This window comes from Ambystoma mexicanum, chromosome 5p (assembly GCF_040938575.1).
Source record: "Ambystoma mexicanum isolate Mex_15411 chromosome 5p, UKY_AmexF1_1, whole genome shotgun sequence".
Taxonomy (NCBI): Eukaryota; Metazoa; Chordata; class Amphibia; order Caudata; family Ambystomatidae; genus Ambystoma; species Ambystoma mexicanum.
Window position 1 is genome coordinate 22,573,426 of NC_090930.1, and position 17,329 is coordinate 22,590,754.

At 48.0% G+C, this 17,329-nt stretch overlaps 1 protein-coding gene across 3 annotated transcripts in view; it reads right to left on the reverse strand.

Annotated features, from left to right (window-relative positions):
- OGT (O-linked N-acetylglucosamine (GlcNAc) transferase) overlaps positions 1-17,329 on the reverse strand; it is an 810,702-nt gene that overhangs the window by 532,078 nt on the left and 261,295 nt on the right. For all 3 annotated transcript variants that reach the window (XM_069612350.1, XM_069612349.1, XM_069612348.1), the window contains exons 7-8: positions 13,861-14,056; positions 13,608-13,748 (exon numbers count right to left, since the gene is read on the reverse strand). In XM_069612350.1, the coding sequence (XP_069468451.1) occupies positions 13,608-13,748; positions 13,861-14,056 (337 nt within the window). The remainder of the gene's footprint in view (positions 1-13,607; positions 13,749-13,860; positions 14,057-17,329) is intronic.

Consider the following 17,329-nt stretch of genomic DNA (forward strand, 5'->3'; position numbering starts at 1 on the left):
GCTGGAAACCCATCAGGGCCGGGGGATTTCCCCACATTTAACTTACTAATAGCCTTCTCAATTTCCTCAACTGTAACATCCGCCTCCAGTAGCGCTGAATCACGGTCACCTATCCTCGAGAGATCCAATCTATCCATCAAAGCTTCACCCCTCCCGGTCACTTCAGGTTCATTCTTGTACAGATTCACATAAAAGTCTTGAAAAACCTTATTTATTTCACCAGGATGATATGTAATCTTACCATTCCCATCACGGATCGCCGGTATTGCCCTTTCAGCATCCCTCTTCCTCAGTCTATAAGCCAACCACCTATCACACTTCTCACCCTTCTCGTAGTAAGCACATTTAAGATAAAAGTGACATCGGTCTGCACGTTCATCTATCATTGACTTCAGCTCTCTTCTCGTCTTTTTCAATTCTGCCATGACTTCAGCCCCAACCTGTCCCGCCATAACTCTCTTGGATAGATCATTCAACTTTCCCCCCAGCAATGCCTCCTTGTCATCAGCCTGCCTCTTAAGTCCACTAGAAACAGCAATCAAGTGCCCTCTCATTGTACACTTCAGAGCCTCCCAAACCATACTTGGACGAACTTCCCCCGTATGATTACTCGCCACAAAACAATCTATCTCCCTCTGCAACGTATCCACCACGTCATCTCTATGCAATAAGGCAACATTCAACCTCCAGGAATTACGCCTCTTTAGGGCATATCTCAACCATAGCTGCAGAGTCACATGCGCATGATCAGACAACAATATACTGCCAATTTCGCTCTTCTTATAAGATTCTGTTATCTTGCCGGCTGTTAAAAACAGGTCCAGCCTAGAATACACCGAATGCGCTCCTGAAAAAAAAGTATACTCACGAGAGGTCGGATGCTCCAACCATCTTTTAGATCATGTTCCAAAACTAAATCATCCAATGCCAAGTGCTGCCTGTCAGCACCCCACTTAGCCGAATTCCAACTCCTGTCCATACTGGAGTTAAATACAACATTAAAGTCACCACCCAAGATAATGTCCCGCGAACCCATGTCTTGTAAGGCCTGCGCCACTTTTCTAAAAAAAAGTTCCATCATCCACTGACGGCGCGTAAATATTACATAGAGATACCAGTTGGCCCTGTACTTCTATTATCAGAATCACCATCCGCCCATCCCTATCCGACATCTCTTTCAAAACCTTTATATGAGTGTTCCTCCTAATCAGTACCGCAACTCCTCTTGATCTCGAATTGAATGAAGCGCCATAAACCTTCCCCACCCAGCCTTTCCTTAGCCTTTCAATCTCATCTTTCATTAAAATGTGTCTCCTGTAAGAAACAAATATCCGCCTTTAACTCATCCAAATAATGCAACACTTTCATTCTCTTCTTCACATTATTCAACCCATTTACATTCCATGTCACAAGTCGTAGATCACCCATCTTCTTTCCGCCAAACCAATCCCAGCACAAATTCAACTGACCAACTATTAAATCAGAAAGACCTGGTAAAATATGTACACCCACACCATATAAACCCAACCCACCCCCGCTGAAACAGATGCAGAAAGCAAACCACAACGCAACGTAACAATACAAGAAATACATTTCAAAGCCCCAATGTCCCGGCCCACCCCCCAAACATAGCAAACTCACATTTCAAATCCCTAAAGCATACGTAACTTTGATCCGAAACCCCCCCATCCCACACCACTGAAGCACACCCCCCATATTACCCATGTCTTCATGCAAATATGACTATCACCACAGAACCCCATACATTATCCAGTACATCATAATCAAAGTACATAGAACCACACTGCTGCAATACATGTCCCACCACAAACTCACATCCCACACAAATCAATTGCACAAGTTTTCCAGATAAAATGAAAACGTTGTTCCAAGCAACCCACATACCACAATAATACATTCTCATCACCTTACTAGAATATTCATACCATTAACCTCAATGTACTCTGAGAACCCAACCCTACGAGTTGCTCCACACTGCAGACAGGCTATAAATCTGTACCAGACACACCACTACGTGAACTATACGAAACATCAAAAATAGTAGCCAGACCACCCCCTCCTGCCCTCCCAACATACCTGAGCGCCCAAACAGAACAGCATAATATGGCCTTATCAAACTCAGATCTAAACTTGGAAACATATTTTAGAATTCATATACTCCGCACAATAAGTTTTTCATGCACACCACCGACAGAACAACCCTTGACGGCACATAGTAAAGTCATGGTGGTAGACTTGAAAAGGGTGCACAAAGCAAATGCCGCATTCATCCTCAAATTCACTGCACATATATATTCCTCCTCATTGACCACACATGTCCCATAAACCCCATTAGTGCATCCAACATTAATTCGACAAATGTGGTAAAAACAGGTGCCATTAACCAGTTTGATGGCACTGCGGGTAACAGAAGGAAGCAGTGAAAACTGGGCAGGCACAAAGAGTGACATAGACACACTAGGCTAGTTCCCTTCACTAGGATATCTACACAAGCTGCCCACACCGTTGGACCCAAGTTTAAATCAACTATTGAACGCACAGTATGCACACACTCTTTCGTTACCATGTTACTTCCAACACTCAGGTCGCACCTCATTTTCCTCAGAAAACACACAAGGGCCTTTTAAGAACGACTTTCTCTGTGGCCCGGTACATCCTGAGGCAAATCAGTGTGGCAAAAAGAAGACTCTAGTGTATTTCATTTCGGTGACCTCAAGACTGCGGCACGACAAAACGCACCTAGCTACAGCTGTCTTTCGTGGGCCGTGGGGGGTGGGAAGTGCCGCCGTTTTATATTGTGGTCAATCAACCAGAGATTGAGCACCCCATCCGCCCCTGAGCCCAAGCCGGAACCCCGCCCCCCCCAGGCAGCAATCAATGCACGCCCTCAGGACCCCCCAGCAACCATGCCCAGTGTCCCCCCGCACTCCCCAGGCCCACAAACTAGGCCCAGGCCGATGGCGGAAAGAAATGCGCAGGCGCCTACTTGCTTCACCAAAAGCCATCACCCCCCCAGGCCCAGCCCACGAACCCAGAGAATGCAATAGGCCACCAAACACAGCCACCAACAAGCCCAGCGAGCACACACCAACCACCGCCCGGGATAAACAAAGCCCCCGCCCAGGCCCAGAGGGCGGACGAGGCGCCCCCGAAAAGGCGAACCCCCCACACTGAATAATATACTATGTCAATTGTTACATATTCTCACTATGTAAATACTCATTTGTGATGACCTTTTATGCTGTTGCAAATTAATTACTGTATGCTTCTGTAAAATGCTTACGTTATACTACTGTGAGAAATGCGCCCAGATGCTTAAGGACTTGCGTGCTAACACAAATAAATACAATACAATGCTTTCCTCAAAGCATACTCCAGCAATTGAAAGACAAGGATGCAGTACCACAGGCTGCTGCCAGAGGTCTCTCAAAGCAGACTCCAGGTTTCAAAATACAAATGTGCAGTACCACAGGATGCTGCTAGGGGTCCCTTGAAGCAGACACCAGTATTGGAAATTCAAGGGTGCAGTATCATAGGCAATTTTGTTACGCAATTTTCAATTGGTGAATGTGTGGCAACACCCACAGGAGAGGGAATACTCATTACCCCATGACATGTGTATACTAAATTATATATTCATCGGACAGGAGATAACACAAGAAGTGACAGACTATAAGGCCATGGTTCTTTCAGACCACGCACCACTGATAGTAACATGGCAGCACCTGCCCCCCAGGGCGAGAATCCCGACATGTAGACTTGGGGCCAAGGCATTGAAAGACAGTGTTTAGAGAAGACCCAAGGGAAGGAATAAGGGAATATTTTGAGCATAACACTTGCAGCGTAGAATCAGCGGGAAAACTGTGGGAGGCATTTAAGGTGGTAGTGGGGGGCGATATGGAAATCAAAGGGACTGCAAGGTGGAAGAATACGGGACCTGCACCATGCGGAGAGGGAGTTAGAAACGATGATGCGAAGGCACACAGGGTCCCCTGAGGAGGCCGAGATCATATATGGATTACAGCAAGAATGCAGGAACCACTGGGAGAGGCTAGGTAACCTAAATTATAAAAAGTATGAGGAGAGGCAGCACGCGGAAGGTGTCAAACCATGCCGGCTACTAGCCTGGTTATATAAAAGCAAGACCACCAGACAAACAATTAGAGCAATGCTAGGGTTAGATGGGCAGATACCGGATACCCAGGAGAGAGTGAATGAATGCTTTGAATATTACAAGAACCTATTTGCGGCGATTACCAAGGGCGAAGAAATAGATATACAGGAAGCGTTAACAGAGATTACCCTCCCTAAACTTGGGGCGGCAGAGAGGGAGAATCTAGATGCCCCAATAACGTTGGATGAGCTGGAATAAGTGGTACAAGTTACTGCCTACTAATAAGGCCCGAGGGGCAGATGGACTCCAGAGTGAGTTTTTTAAAGGTTATAGGGAGGCATTACTCCCCCAGCTGCTGGATATGCTAAATGAAGCGTTTAATACAAGCACATTGTCTACGAGAAGCAATCATTAGGCTCCTGAAACCCAATAAACCGGACACGGAATGTGGGTCCTATAGACCGCTTTCTATGCTCAACCAAGATATTCACAGCAGTGATGGCAAATAGGTTGAGGCCAGTCATAAACACACTTATACACTCTGAACAAACAGGGTATGTCCCATGCAGAAGTGTATCTGACAACTTGAGGAGACTCCATCACGTTCTAGAACAGACACAGGGGAGTCCCCAGGAGGTGGCGATAATCTCGCTAGACGCGGTAAAAGCCTTCGACTCAGTCCAGTGGCCATGGATGATGGCAATACTAGAGGAATATGGTATTGGGCTAGCATAGAAAGAGGGTCTGATTACTATATGATAAACGGCTAGCTCGAGTCAGAACGGGAACAGCCATATCAAAACAGTGGCAGTTGGGCAGGGGCACCCCTGGCAGCGTACTTGAGGCAATATGGGGAAATAGGTATAAGCACTAAGGGTGGGCAACATTTGATATTGATGTACGCTGATGACATGTTGCTGTACCTTAGGTACCCTGAAGAGAATTTACAATATATTATGGAGGTCATGGAACAATACGCTGAGTTGTCCGGCAGTACAGTGAACCCAAAGAAGTCAAGTATATTCCCCCTGGGCAGATACGTAGGATTACCACAACATAAGCTGCCAGTACTACAGATAAGATGGGAAACATATTCACATATTTGGGAATAGATGTATACCACAGCACTGAAGTTGAACACAGGCAGAATACCTAAAGAGCAGTGGTGAAAATTGAAAACGGCATGACAAAAATAAAAAACATGGAACTGTACAAAGGAATTGACCTGTATATTTGTTGCTACACTGTACGGTGCACGTTGGAAAATGTATAAAATTGTTTTAAAACAAAACCCTGCAAGCCTGTTGTGAAAGACCTTCTCTGAAAACGGCGTGTCAGGGTCGTCGTCTGAGTCCACCCAAGTGTCCGGCTGGTCTGGAGCAGGTGGAGGAGTGCTGGGCACTGTGGGCTGCGTTGTGGGGACCGTAGTCGGAGGCTGTTGTGGAACCGCCGGAACTGTAGGTGCCAGGGGAGCCAGAATCAAAGGGGGGGCAAGCATGGGCTGGGTTGGGGCCAGTGGCCCGGAGGAATGACTATGGCCGTCGGTGGGACGACCAGACGGAGCAAGTTCCAGACTGCATCCCGCAGGATGGTCCCCATCTGGGGGGGTTCACATCAGCGCCAGGAACCTTTCGAAGAAGTCTTCTGAGACTAAAGAGTTGGCAGGAGAGCTTGACGGAGTGGCTGGGGGCTGCTGGGGCCGGAGCGCACTGCCTAGGTTGCAGGGGGAAACCTGCCCTGCACCGATGATGGATAAACTGTAGGCCACGTACCTGGTTGACACTAGTCCCACCTTGAAACTCGTTCATCCACCGGCTCTGTTCCTAGGAGTGGCATTGGACGAGTGGCCAAGTTGCCTGGCCCGGTGGCCATTTTGTCGAGCTGCATGCCAAAGTCGTGGTGCATGGCTCCCTGGGTCCGGCCCCCTCCAAGACTCTTGGTGGTGGAGCGAGAGGCCTACCCTGCACCTCAGGTCTAGGCCTGGAAGGTGTCTTGCCCTCGGCAATCTCACCGGAAGTGCTGCATGCAGGCGCCCTCTTGGACATCAAGCCGGTACTTGGGGGTAGACCCTCAGATGTACACCCGGTAAAAGAACATTGCGGTCCCTCAGCACTGTGTCCGGAAGGATCTGATGGACCCCCCGCCCCTCGTCTGTGAGGCTGGTATCTGGACTAGCCTCGGTTTGTGCGCTGGCACCAGAACCCGAGCGGTTCCTCCCGCTCAGGCGTTTAGTCGTGAAGGAGTCGTCCTTATGGGGTGCGATGGAAAATAGCAGCCCTCCATTGGGCCTCGATCTGTCTGATGAAGTTCTTCCAAGTCCTCTGGAAGCGACTTTTCGAAGAGCTTCCTCCGCCTAGCTAGCCTGTTCTTCAGTGTGCATGCAGTCAATGCGTTGCACGCGAAACAACCTTACCAGCCGTGGTCAGGGCCAAGGCAGCGGAGGCAAAGAGCGTTGCACCATGAATTGGTAGTGTCGACTCCCAATTTGGCCCCAAGGTATTTTTTTGGTGCGCTGGCAACAATGAAATATGAAAGTATGCATCGTTTATACCCAATGTTACCAAGTAAGATCTTTCTTTGGCATAAAGTAATACATTGATTAAATACCTTGATTTTATTCCATGAAGGGCACCAGCTCAATGGTTCCTTTTTTAACAGAATTCGGATCTCCTCCATGCGTCCGATACGAGGCGGATGGTGGCAAGGTGTTTCGAGGAACTCTAGTATCCCTTGTCAACTGTATCTAAAACCAAGCGGTCTGATGTCATTCCCTCCCATTGCTGGGCGAAGAGTGTTCTGTGACCCCTGACTGTGGACGCATGTGAGGGAACGTAGATCGGCACGTCCTTTGGCTGCATGGGCTGCTGCGCCTCTAGAGGCTGCAGCCCTACCTCGTCCTTTCCTGCAGCAAAACCCACGCTGCTGGTAAGACGTCTGGGTGTGTGGACTATAGAAGGAGGCACCAGACATACTTGCTTTGGCTTGGTCCAGTTTGCCTGAGTTTTGCGTCCAAAGGTTTCGGCATCCATTAAACGCTCCCCTTGAGATGAAGGGTTTGCTAAAAATCTGACCAATGGTCTTAAGAGCCTTTCTTGCTGTCTCCGATAGCTTTGCCAAAGAGGAGATCCTCCTTGATGGGCTTGTTAATTAGGGCCGCTGCTGTCCCCGTCTTAAATCCTGAGTCTCTAAGCCAGGAATGTCTTAAAGAGGGTTCAGTCTGCAATAACTTTTCCGGAGGCGTCTGCAGAGTCCAAGACATTCTTCAGGATGTTTTGTGAGACCAGTTTCTCCACTGTGGCGATCTTCATAAGGTGGGATCTTGCCGGTCCCAGTACTGAGTCCAGGTCTTGCGAAACCTCATGCCACTGGCTGCTGCTGTAGCTGGCCAGCCAAGTGGTATTTGCAATCCTAGTAAGGTACGCAGCAGATGTCGTGATAAGCTTGCCTAGCGTGTAGAATCTTTGCACTCCTTTTTAGGAGGTGTTTCAGAGGTTGATAGTGGAACACCAGCTCTTTCGTGTGGTGGTCACCACCAGGGAGTCCAGCTTAGCGTGACCCCTAATGTCGAGGGGATCAGAAGGATTTTTCCACCCGAGGGTTGACTGCCCTAGTAAGGGAGGGAGTAGGCAAGGATAAAGATATCCTCTTCTTAATAGACTCCAGGAGCAGTATGGCTTGGCTAACAGCATTCTTCTCGTTGAGAATATCCTCAACATAGTCAGTCCCTGCAGGGTTGGCTTCGTCTGTTTAGAATCCGAAGTGGTGAGCAACCTTCTTTAGCAGCTCATTGTAGAGTGGCTGGTACGCAAGGGGAGAAGAGTGAGCGCCTTACACGGCAGCCAGACCAGAAAGGGAATGAGGGGGGGGGAAGGAAATGCATTCTCAGCGAATCAAACCATGGGGCCCCACTCTCCCTACTGTATAGGCCTGGCTGGAGGGCGAAGTCCACGCGATCGACAGCAGTGCACCAGTCGCCGAAAGCCACAGACGTCTTCGGCAAAGGGGTCCACGAAGCAGCCGTCGAAGATCAAAGCTGAAGAATAAGACTACCACCGTTCATGGGACAGACAAATTATGAATGAGCAATATAACTCTTGAGCTCTGCATAGGAAAACCAACTAGTTGGGCAGAAAAAGAGAATTTGAGGGACCTCAATGCGTGAGGGATTTTTGGTACACTACACGGGAAGGAAAACACGTCCCCCACGCTCCTGAACTGGTGGAACCAGCTGGCAAATCTCTGGCATTTGGAATTCGTTGCCATCACAAACAGATCTGGGGTTTGCCCCATTTGAAGAAATCGAAGCTCCCATTCGTGGCAAGAGCGCAGCTCCCTGTTGAGGGAGTCAGCAATGGTGTTCTCGACTCCCGCCAGGTGAAAAGAAATGACGAACATCTCTTGGGCGATGGTGAAAGTGCCACAAGTCCTGCGCCTCTATGGAGAGCGCCAGCGATGTGGAACCCCCTTGCTTCCTGATGTAGAATATCGCAGTGGTATTGTCCATGAAAACCCTCACCACCTTGCCCTTGAGGGACGGAAGAACGACTTGCGGGCTCAGAACCCTGCCTGCAGGTCCAGGACATTGATGTGGAGATCCCCCTCCTCCAGGAGCCAAAGTCCTCTGGCGTGGAGACGCCCAGTGTGGGCTCCCCAGCCCTCCAGCGAAGCGTCCATGGTGACAGTCTCCTGGTACGGGTGGGCTCAGGAAATCTCTGCCCCTGGCAATGTTAGAGTGCACGTCTGTTAGGGAGAATGCTCATAAATGGCTAATTTCCCTTACCTAGTGAGTCCCTTCAGCAGCTTTGCTGGATTTCTGGGGTTTATTTTTTCCACCTTGTAAGAGTGTGAACCTTTTTCCCACTCTTACATGTGTTCTGCCATGTGTATTTCTACTTTGTGTGATCTTGGGCTCTGGAGCCACACCACTCCATGAGCCCCACTTTGTGTGCGTAACAGCACCTTCATTGCAGTGACAGAGTTGTCTCAGACTTCCCACTGACTCCATTTTTTCTGGGGCCGACTACTGTCCCCCAGAAACAGGTAAAGTTACCATATACTTTATGTAGTCACTTAAACTACAGATGCAGTACATACCATCTTACATGGAGAAGTGAAAAGGGTTAACTCTGATCCCTTTTTGTCTGTACCTCCTGGAACCCCATTTTGCTCCCTTAACACTAAGAATTGTCTGGTGGCAGTGGTATCTACCCTAACTTTTCTACCGCGATTATACTATATAAACGTGGTACTGTTTTAGGCTATTGTATTGGCCTCGGACAAACCTGCTTGACCAAATACACTTTCTTTTGGCTCTGGTCGGGTTTAGTCGCCATTTCTTTGTGTTAACATCCTTCTTGCGTTTTACTTTTTGCGCCAAACCAGGTTTGCCTTCTTTGTTCACCGTCCTTTGGCGGGCTTCTGCGAAGAAGCCCTCCTTTGGCGTCTGGGTGTCTAGGTGGGCTGAATGTGAGGGAGGGGTTTAGTCACCCCCTGCACAGGGTCTCCTTGGAGACCCAAGTCGCACTTTGTGTCCATTGGCTGAGGTGGTTATCCGGGCTGGAAAACTCCCCCTGCTGTGTGATTGAGAGCCAGGCTGTGTGAATGGGGGATTTTGGCATAAAAGACAGGACGCTTGGGCTGGAAGTGAGAGTCGCCTCTGGAACTGCATGAACCGAAGAGAAGCGAAGTAGAAGACGTCTGCTGCAACTCTCGAGTCCCGGTGAAGCCCTGCTGCAGTCCTGAGCCATCTACCCCTTCAACTACTAAGAAGATCCAGTCCGGAGTCTTCTTCCCTTGAGCCTGGTGGGATCAACCAGCTCACCTTCTACAGCCAGAGAATCCTCTCCTGGGTCGGAATCGCTGCACGAAGCTGTAGTGGTCTGGATAGCCATCTGAAGAGCCCTCTCCCGTTTTAAAAGAGCGCACCTTTTGTTCACTGTTGCTTGGCTGCTGCTGACCTCATCCCTGGGTAGTGCAGATCGCTCCAGACGTCGTCCTTGTCCCCACGACTGAAGCTCCAGGAACCGTGAGTCTGCAGGAACTACCAGGAAACGCTGCCGTAGCACCAGCTTTCTTCATTTGAATAAGGTACTGTGTCCATTTGGTCGTTCTCTACGTCCGAACTTGAGGAATCGGGGTGAACACATTTTTCCAGAGTCTTTTCCTTTCTTCCCTCTTATAACTTTTGTCCCCCTTTCACAATATCCAAGTACTCTTGGCAACGGTAATCTCGAACTTTTCTAAACGTCTGATCCTCGACAACAGAGCCCTGCTCCATTTGACACTGGCGCAGGCCTATTGACTTTATCTGTATCTTAGAACACGTCCTCTGATTCTAGTGCCTTGACAAAAGTATTGCCCATGATTTTTATCCCCAATTCCCTGATTTTAATTCAATGTGCTAAGTGTGTTTGACTACGGTTACATTTCTTCCCGCGGGTATGCTTTTCTTTCGTAAGACCCAACTGTCATTACTGTCAAAAAGTGAGCGCTTCTTAACCCCCGGTAACGTCTTGTTTCACAACACCGGTCTGTCAAATCCTAATGTACTTACCTTGAATTTACCTAAACCAAAGGAATTGGTTGTGTGTGGTATATTTAGAGTGTGGTTTTGTTTAATAGAAGTGAAGTGTTTTATGAACAGAAGGTTTAAAAATAAATGTACTTATATTTTTTAACCAGAAACCTCGAGTCAGTATTTGCTTGAGTCACAGTAGTTGTAGTCCTTTGTGTAATCCCTATTACTGCTCATTTGCTCGAGATAAGTCTGGATGCTCCGCTACTGCTTCCACTATAACTGTGTAATACAGGCTTGTACCAAAGGTGAAATTGTACTGCCACTTGTGGACTTAATTGTCTGTAGTGTTCCCTAAGGGTACTGCAGATGATTCTGCCTAACAGACTTGCATGCCAGGTAGAAATTCCAGCAGCTGGGCCATCTTATACCACAGCTTCCTGTCATATCGGGCAAGTATCGCAAGTGCATTTGCTGCCTTGACAGTCGCTGTTACATAAAGAATATTTATACATACTTTGACATTTGCAATATAGAAATGACATGCACAGGCATGCAATTTGCAGGGTAAAACAATCAAATAAAGCATATATACAAGGGGAAGCTGAAACAGTGAAGAGGTTAGTGTCATTCATGAGCCAGGCTTTGGCAGCATTTAGTGTGATACTAGAGGGTAAGGCGTTCCAGGTTTTGGCTGTTAGCACTGGGAAGCTTCAACCACCTTCCTTTTGTAGTTTGTACCTTGGTATGATGAGGCCACTGGATTGAGATAATCTTGTCTGTCGGTTCAATGTGTTAAGTGTGAATTTGTTGCAAAGGTACATTGGTGATTGATTATGTAGGCATTTGTATGTGAGTGATAGTGTCTTGAGTTTGATTTGGTTAATAGAGAGCCATTGAATACTGTGTCTCAACTCTGAGATGTGGAGTTTTCTCTGGAAGTTAGTTGCGGCCCTGAGTGCCTGAAGATGAGGGATTAGAAGACTGATTCCTTGTTGCCGCAGAGACCACAGAGTCTGGGGTGGGCTGCGACCGTAGGCACTTGGGTGCGGACTCCAGCATCCGGTACTTCTTCTCGAGCTTATCCCTCTTTGCTGAGGCTGGGTTTCTCATCACTCATCAGCACCAGGCCCTCAGCCGAAACATCGTCCAGGAGAGGTACCACCAGAATGGTCTTCCTTTAAGCCTGACGTCGTTGGTAAGGAAACCTTTCTCCTTGGTCCCTCCTGGCGTTAGCTGGAAGAGCTCCGACACTCAGGCGACCATGGCGTGGAACAGTCCCACTTCGTCCGGGGTGAAGCCCTTGGCGGCAGAGAAACAGCACTGTTGTCTGTGTCCATAGCGGTTGTGTGGGTATGTGCAGCGGTCGATTGGGGCGTAGGGTGCCGCTTTCTCTTCGCCGGTGGCGGGCCCGGTGCCGCATGTGCCGTCAGCATCCTCTTCTAGAGCTCTGACACCAGGGTGTGAAGAGTTGAAAAGATGTCCAGCGACACGTCCCTGGGAGGTGTCAAAGGGGAGGTGGGGTTTTGGCTTGCTGGGCCCAGCGCTCATGTCATCGGCATACCCGCCATTGTCGTCCCCCTCAATGTTTCTACCTTCATCGTCCCCCACGTCCTCCGGGACTGGGTGAACAGACACCAGGTCCTTCTCGTCAGAGGAAGAAATATCCGTGCCCTGGAGCACTATTGAGGCCTCCTCTTCTGCCCAGTTTTTGCATCCTGAGGAGCGAAAGAGCACACAGGCTCTATTTGCTAAAAACAAACTTTTTATCGAAAAAGTGTGAAAACGTAGAAAAGCTCTGTGCAAAACACCAGGACTCCCAACACTTAACATGCAATAAAAATCTGAAGATGGCTGCCAGAGTAGGGGTTTAGGGAGAGGGCAGTCATTGGCTGGGGCAGTATGACCCACAGTTCAGTGATTGGTTTAAAGGAGAAAGACAGTTTGAAAGTGAAACTTTCTTTTACTGCGGATTCCCGGCCTGGCGGGGAATATACATGAGCAAGTGGATCCATGCCAGACCCCATGCTAGAGAAACACAAAAATCCTAGTCAGAAAAAATACAAAAGTGATTGAGAAAAAAGCCCCACTCCCTCAGAAGTTAAAATGAAAAAGACCAGAGTCTAGCAAAAACGCTAATGGGTGGGGAGGGGGGAGGGGTGTCTCCAAGGTTAAATGGGATTGCCACAGAAATTAATATTCTCCCTAACAAAGCTAAACAGCATGGAGTCCACGCCAGGCAGAGAGGTCCCTGGAAAGCTAAAGCACCAAACCTCCACAATAAGGAGCAAAGTTAATTAGTCAGGGACAGGAAGGTAATCAGTAACAGGGGACTTCTTCCAAAAGCGAGGATACTCGCACATACCTACCAATATGCTGACTCTTCTGCACCAACAAACAATAGAATGTAGCTATACCCCACGATTAAATCAGCCTAACAGCACACAATTCACCAACATGCGCACCTCCATTTTTAGAACGTAGCCATAATCTCTCCCCCCCAATATTAAAAATAAAAATCAGCTGAGCTGCACACAACCTCATATACAAGCACCACCTGCACTAGAATTGAGCTACCCATGACATTCAGCCTAGCAGCACACATACTACTGATCTCACATAACCGCACACCACTCACAGCATTAGAATGCAGCTACCTACCACGAAAGCTCAGCCTGGCTGCACAAATACAGAGTGCACACGGCACTACTCACTACCCTATTCCCTCCAATGACATGGACTACAGTCCCCAAAGGCGTGCAACCCACAGCACTATGAGATCATGGCAAATAAGGTGCTATACAAATGCCGAATAACCTAACAAAACATTAATTGAGTGAGTGAGTGAGTGCAGCAACTATCTCCTGAAAGCCGCTGTGCTTCCCACTCAAGTCCCGAGGCTCGCCTTTCAGGCTCATTCAGCAGGAAGCCACAATAGCAGAGCAGTCTGCTAATTACCTCTAACGCTTTCCGGTATAGTCGCACGGCTTCTTCTATGTTTCCTTGCTCTCGCTTGATGTTGGCCAAGTTATTGAGGGAGTCAGCATGGGTGGGGCAGAGCCGCAGGGCAGTATTATAACATTCTTCAGCTTCAGTAACCTGTGGAAGATAAAAGTGCCAGAACAATTGCATTAACTCCTTGATTTAAACTCTGGCCACGCCACTAACACTCACCCACACGCTGCATAAAGAGTAAGCCACTGATACGTACACTTCCTTTCTCCTTCAATGCATTTGCCAGGTTGCAGTAAGCATCAGGAAAGTGGGGCTGCAGCTCGATGGCCCGTCTATACGTATCAATGGCCAGATCAATCAGTCCCTGCTCATAGTACACACAAGCCAAGTTTCCATGCACCACAGCGTGGTTGGGACTCAAACTGAGTGCCCGCAGATATGCAGCAACCGCTCTGTAAGGTAACAGGACAGCCAGTTACAACCTTGCATTCTCTGGTTTAACAGTACAAGACAAGTTGGAGAATACGAGAAAAGAATGCTACGGATGAATGCTAATCAATGGATTGACATTGGCCATGCAGCATGGCTGGAATACAATGTTGTTGATGAAAGGGAGGACACCAGTTGTTTCTAAACAAACCGATCTGGAACAACTCCAACATGAAATAGTGCCTAGACTGTTGCTTCAATTACTCTGTAGCTCTCCCTTCATTGTTTGGAAAAATGCTAATTGCTGCGAACCAGGCCAGTTAGCTGCTTTTCAACAGACTTAAACCTTTTGTACTTTTACAGCTTTTATGTTACTTACCTGTAACTATTGTTCTCCAGCATGGATTCACATGCTCATGAATATTCTCAGTAAGGCTGGGAATCCTCAGTAAAAGAAAAAAACAGTCACTTAAAAACGGTATTTCTCCTCTAAACCAATCACTGTCCTCTGGGTCATACTGCCCCTATCCAATGACAGTCTTCTCCCTAATCCCTTCCTCTGACACCCATCTTAAGATTCGGGAAGAACGTAAAGTGTCAGTATGACCAAGAAGAGCCACAGAGGGGTCGGGAGGGTTGGTTTGCATGTGAATCCATGCCAGACCCATGCTAGAGAACAAAAGTTACAGATAAGTAACAAACCTTCTCCAGCATGGGGTCTGACATGGATTCACATGCTCATGAATAACAAATATGTAGCAGTACACCATTACAAAACCACGGGAGGTGGCAAGGCTCAACAGAAGAATATAACTGGAACAGACTCCCCTCAAGCGAAGAGGTTGCGTAGCACTGCTTGGCTGACTCTGAACTCCTCCCTGGAATACCCGTTGACGCAGTAGGACTTCATGAAGGTGTGCGTGGACCTCCACATAGCAGCCCTGCAGATGTCCAACAGGGGCACACCAGACATGACCACTTTTGTCGCAGCGATCGCTCGGACGGCCGGGCAGCAGTCAGTTTACCAACCGATGACAGTGCATGATGAAGCCAGAGAGCCACCTTGAAATGGAAGCCTTGGAAAAGGCCTTCCAATTGTTCACAGGACCAAATTTCACGAACCGTTCTGAAGTCTTCCAAAAACTCTTTTTACGGGTCACATAAAACTTGCAGGCACGAGCAACGTCCAGCGAGTGCAAGGCCCTTTCAGCCAGTGACTAAGGTTTCGGGGAAAAAAACAGGTAACACCAAAGGCACGTTGAGGTGGAGTTCAAACTGAACCTTCAGCATTAAATAGGGGTGCGTACGCAGCACCACCCTCGATTCGTGGAAAGTCTGGTATGGTTGCTTGCAGGATATGGCCTGGATCTCACCTACCCTCCTGGCAGAGGTGATGGTCACAAGGAAAGCCGTTTTCCACGAGAAGAACTTAAGTGGGGTCAGATGCATATGTTCGAAGGGGGCCACCATGAAACTCGTCAGAACCACGTTGAGTTCCCACGCTGGGTCAGTAGCCTTCACCGGTGGGAAAGATCGAAAGAAAAGTCCTTTTAGAAACTCCTTGACAAGTTGGTGGAGACCTGGTTCCTGGAGACCTGGTGTAGTGCGAGATAGCCGCAGGATGTACAGATGGAGGTGTGCGCCAGTCCAGCCTTAGCCAAAAGGATCTGCGGGGCCGTGACCCACAAAGGGGTAATATTCGGAGACCGGCATCACGTAGCGAAGGGTATACAGTGAAAATATCTGCAACACAGTGGTATATTTCAGAGTGGGCAAAAACACTGAAAAACACAGCAGGTCGAGTGATCTTGTCCTCAAAGCTCCCCACCACTTGTATCCAACGGGCGTCAAGGAACTCCTGCAGCGGACGCATCCGCAGCCTGCACAGCCGAATTAGGTATATGCATGAGGACATCATGCCGAGTAAGGATTTGATGGACCTCACCCATGCGACCTTCAGGGCCAACAGCCGTTTTATCTTGTCCAGGATGACCGCGATTCTCTCCTCTGACGGAAACGACAGGCACGCCACTGTTAAGTCAGGCTCCCAGAAACAGTGCGTCCTGCGATGGAGTCAAGCAGGACTTTGCAAAGTTTATTGAGAACCCCAGATCCGTCAGGAGTTGGACAGTCTTTGTTGTTTTAACGCTTACCTGGACTCTGCAGGGACCCTCTGGAGCTTCTTAAGTCTTCTACCAACCTCCTCAATAGTTAGGCATAGTTTCTGTGAACAAATAACAATATTTCCTTCCTTATTGCAATTTCCTTGCGTAAATATATATTTATGTAATTCTAGAATAACCATCTAACTATAGCTCACCTTAATTCTTATTTTATGAGCTATCCATCCCGTTCTTACAGGGGCGCTAGTCCTGAAGAAGTTGGAACCCAGGATGAAGGGAATATGACTCGAGGCAATGGGTTCTTGTATTCAAGGAACTTGAAAAAAAAGAGGGAAGACACTCATGTCTAACAGTTCTATATATGTAATCCAATTGTGAAAATGAAATGCACTACTCTTATCTTTTTCTTACAGTCAAAGCGCCTAATAAGGAACCCAGCATGTGAAAACAGATATTTAAGGATTCCTAAGTGACTGTAGACTAAGGGCAATGCCCAAGAATTAATAGCGAAAAAGGTGTTCAGTAAAATATCAAATGGCACACCGAACTGAGCACCAGATTCACTGCGTGTGGAACCTCCTCATACACTTCCTTACAAACAACTGCAGTGTGCAAGACAAGGTAGTGGAAAAGAAATATGGAAATAAAACTGTGCTACAAACTATGTGCCGTTTTCCTCATAACCATATTATGGCAGTAACTGAAGTGCGTGAGCATCATAGGGCAATAAGTCGCACAGAAACACACGTGACCAAACAGTAACAAACTTCACCTCAGTGACTGGCAACACCTTCAAACGGGAAAGAAAGCCTTAGCACAATAACCGGCAGCAATATTGCTATTACTTGAATAAACCGCTAAGCGGTACTTGCGTGTGACCAAACACCTCAGCGCTCTGAGGAACGAAGTCCGTGACTGAAAAGAATTCCAACTTCATGAAGGTAACTCGAACAGTAAGGGGATCGTGCAGTGAGGGGAACATGAATAAGGAACAATAAAGCAGAAACTATGGAACGGAGGCTATGACAGGGTAGCTGAAGCTGTGGAATTTGCGGTAAGCATCGTATCTGCAAGCAGGCGAAGAGGCGAAGCGCGAGCCTCCAAGAGGGCGGGACTTAAATAGGCTACCATGGACAACGACTAGACCCGCCAGTCTAAACCTGAAGGGCACAA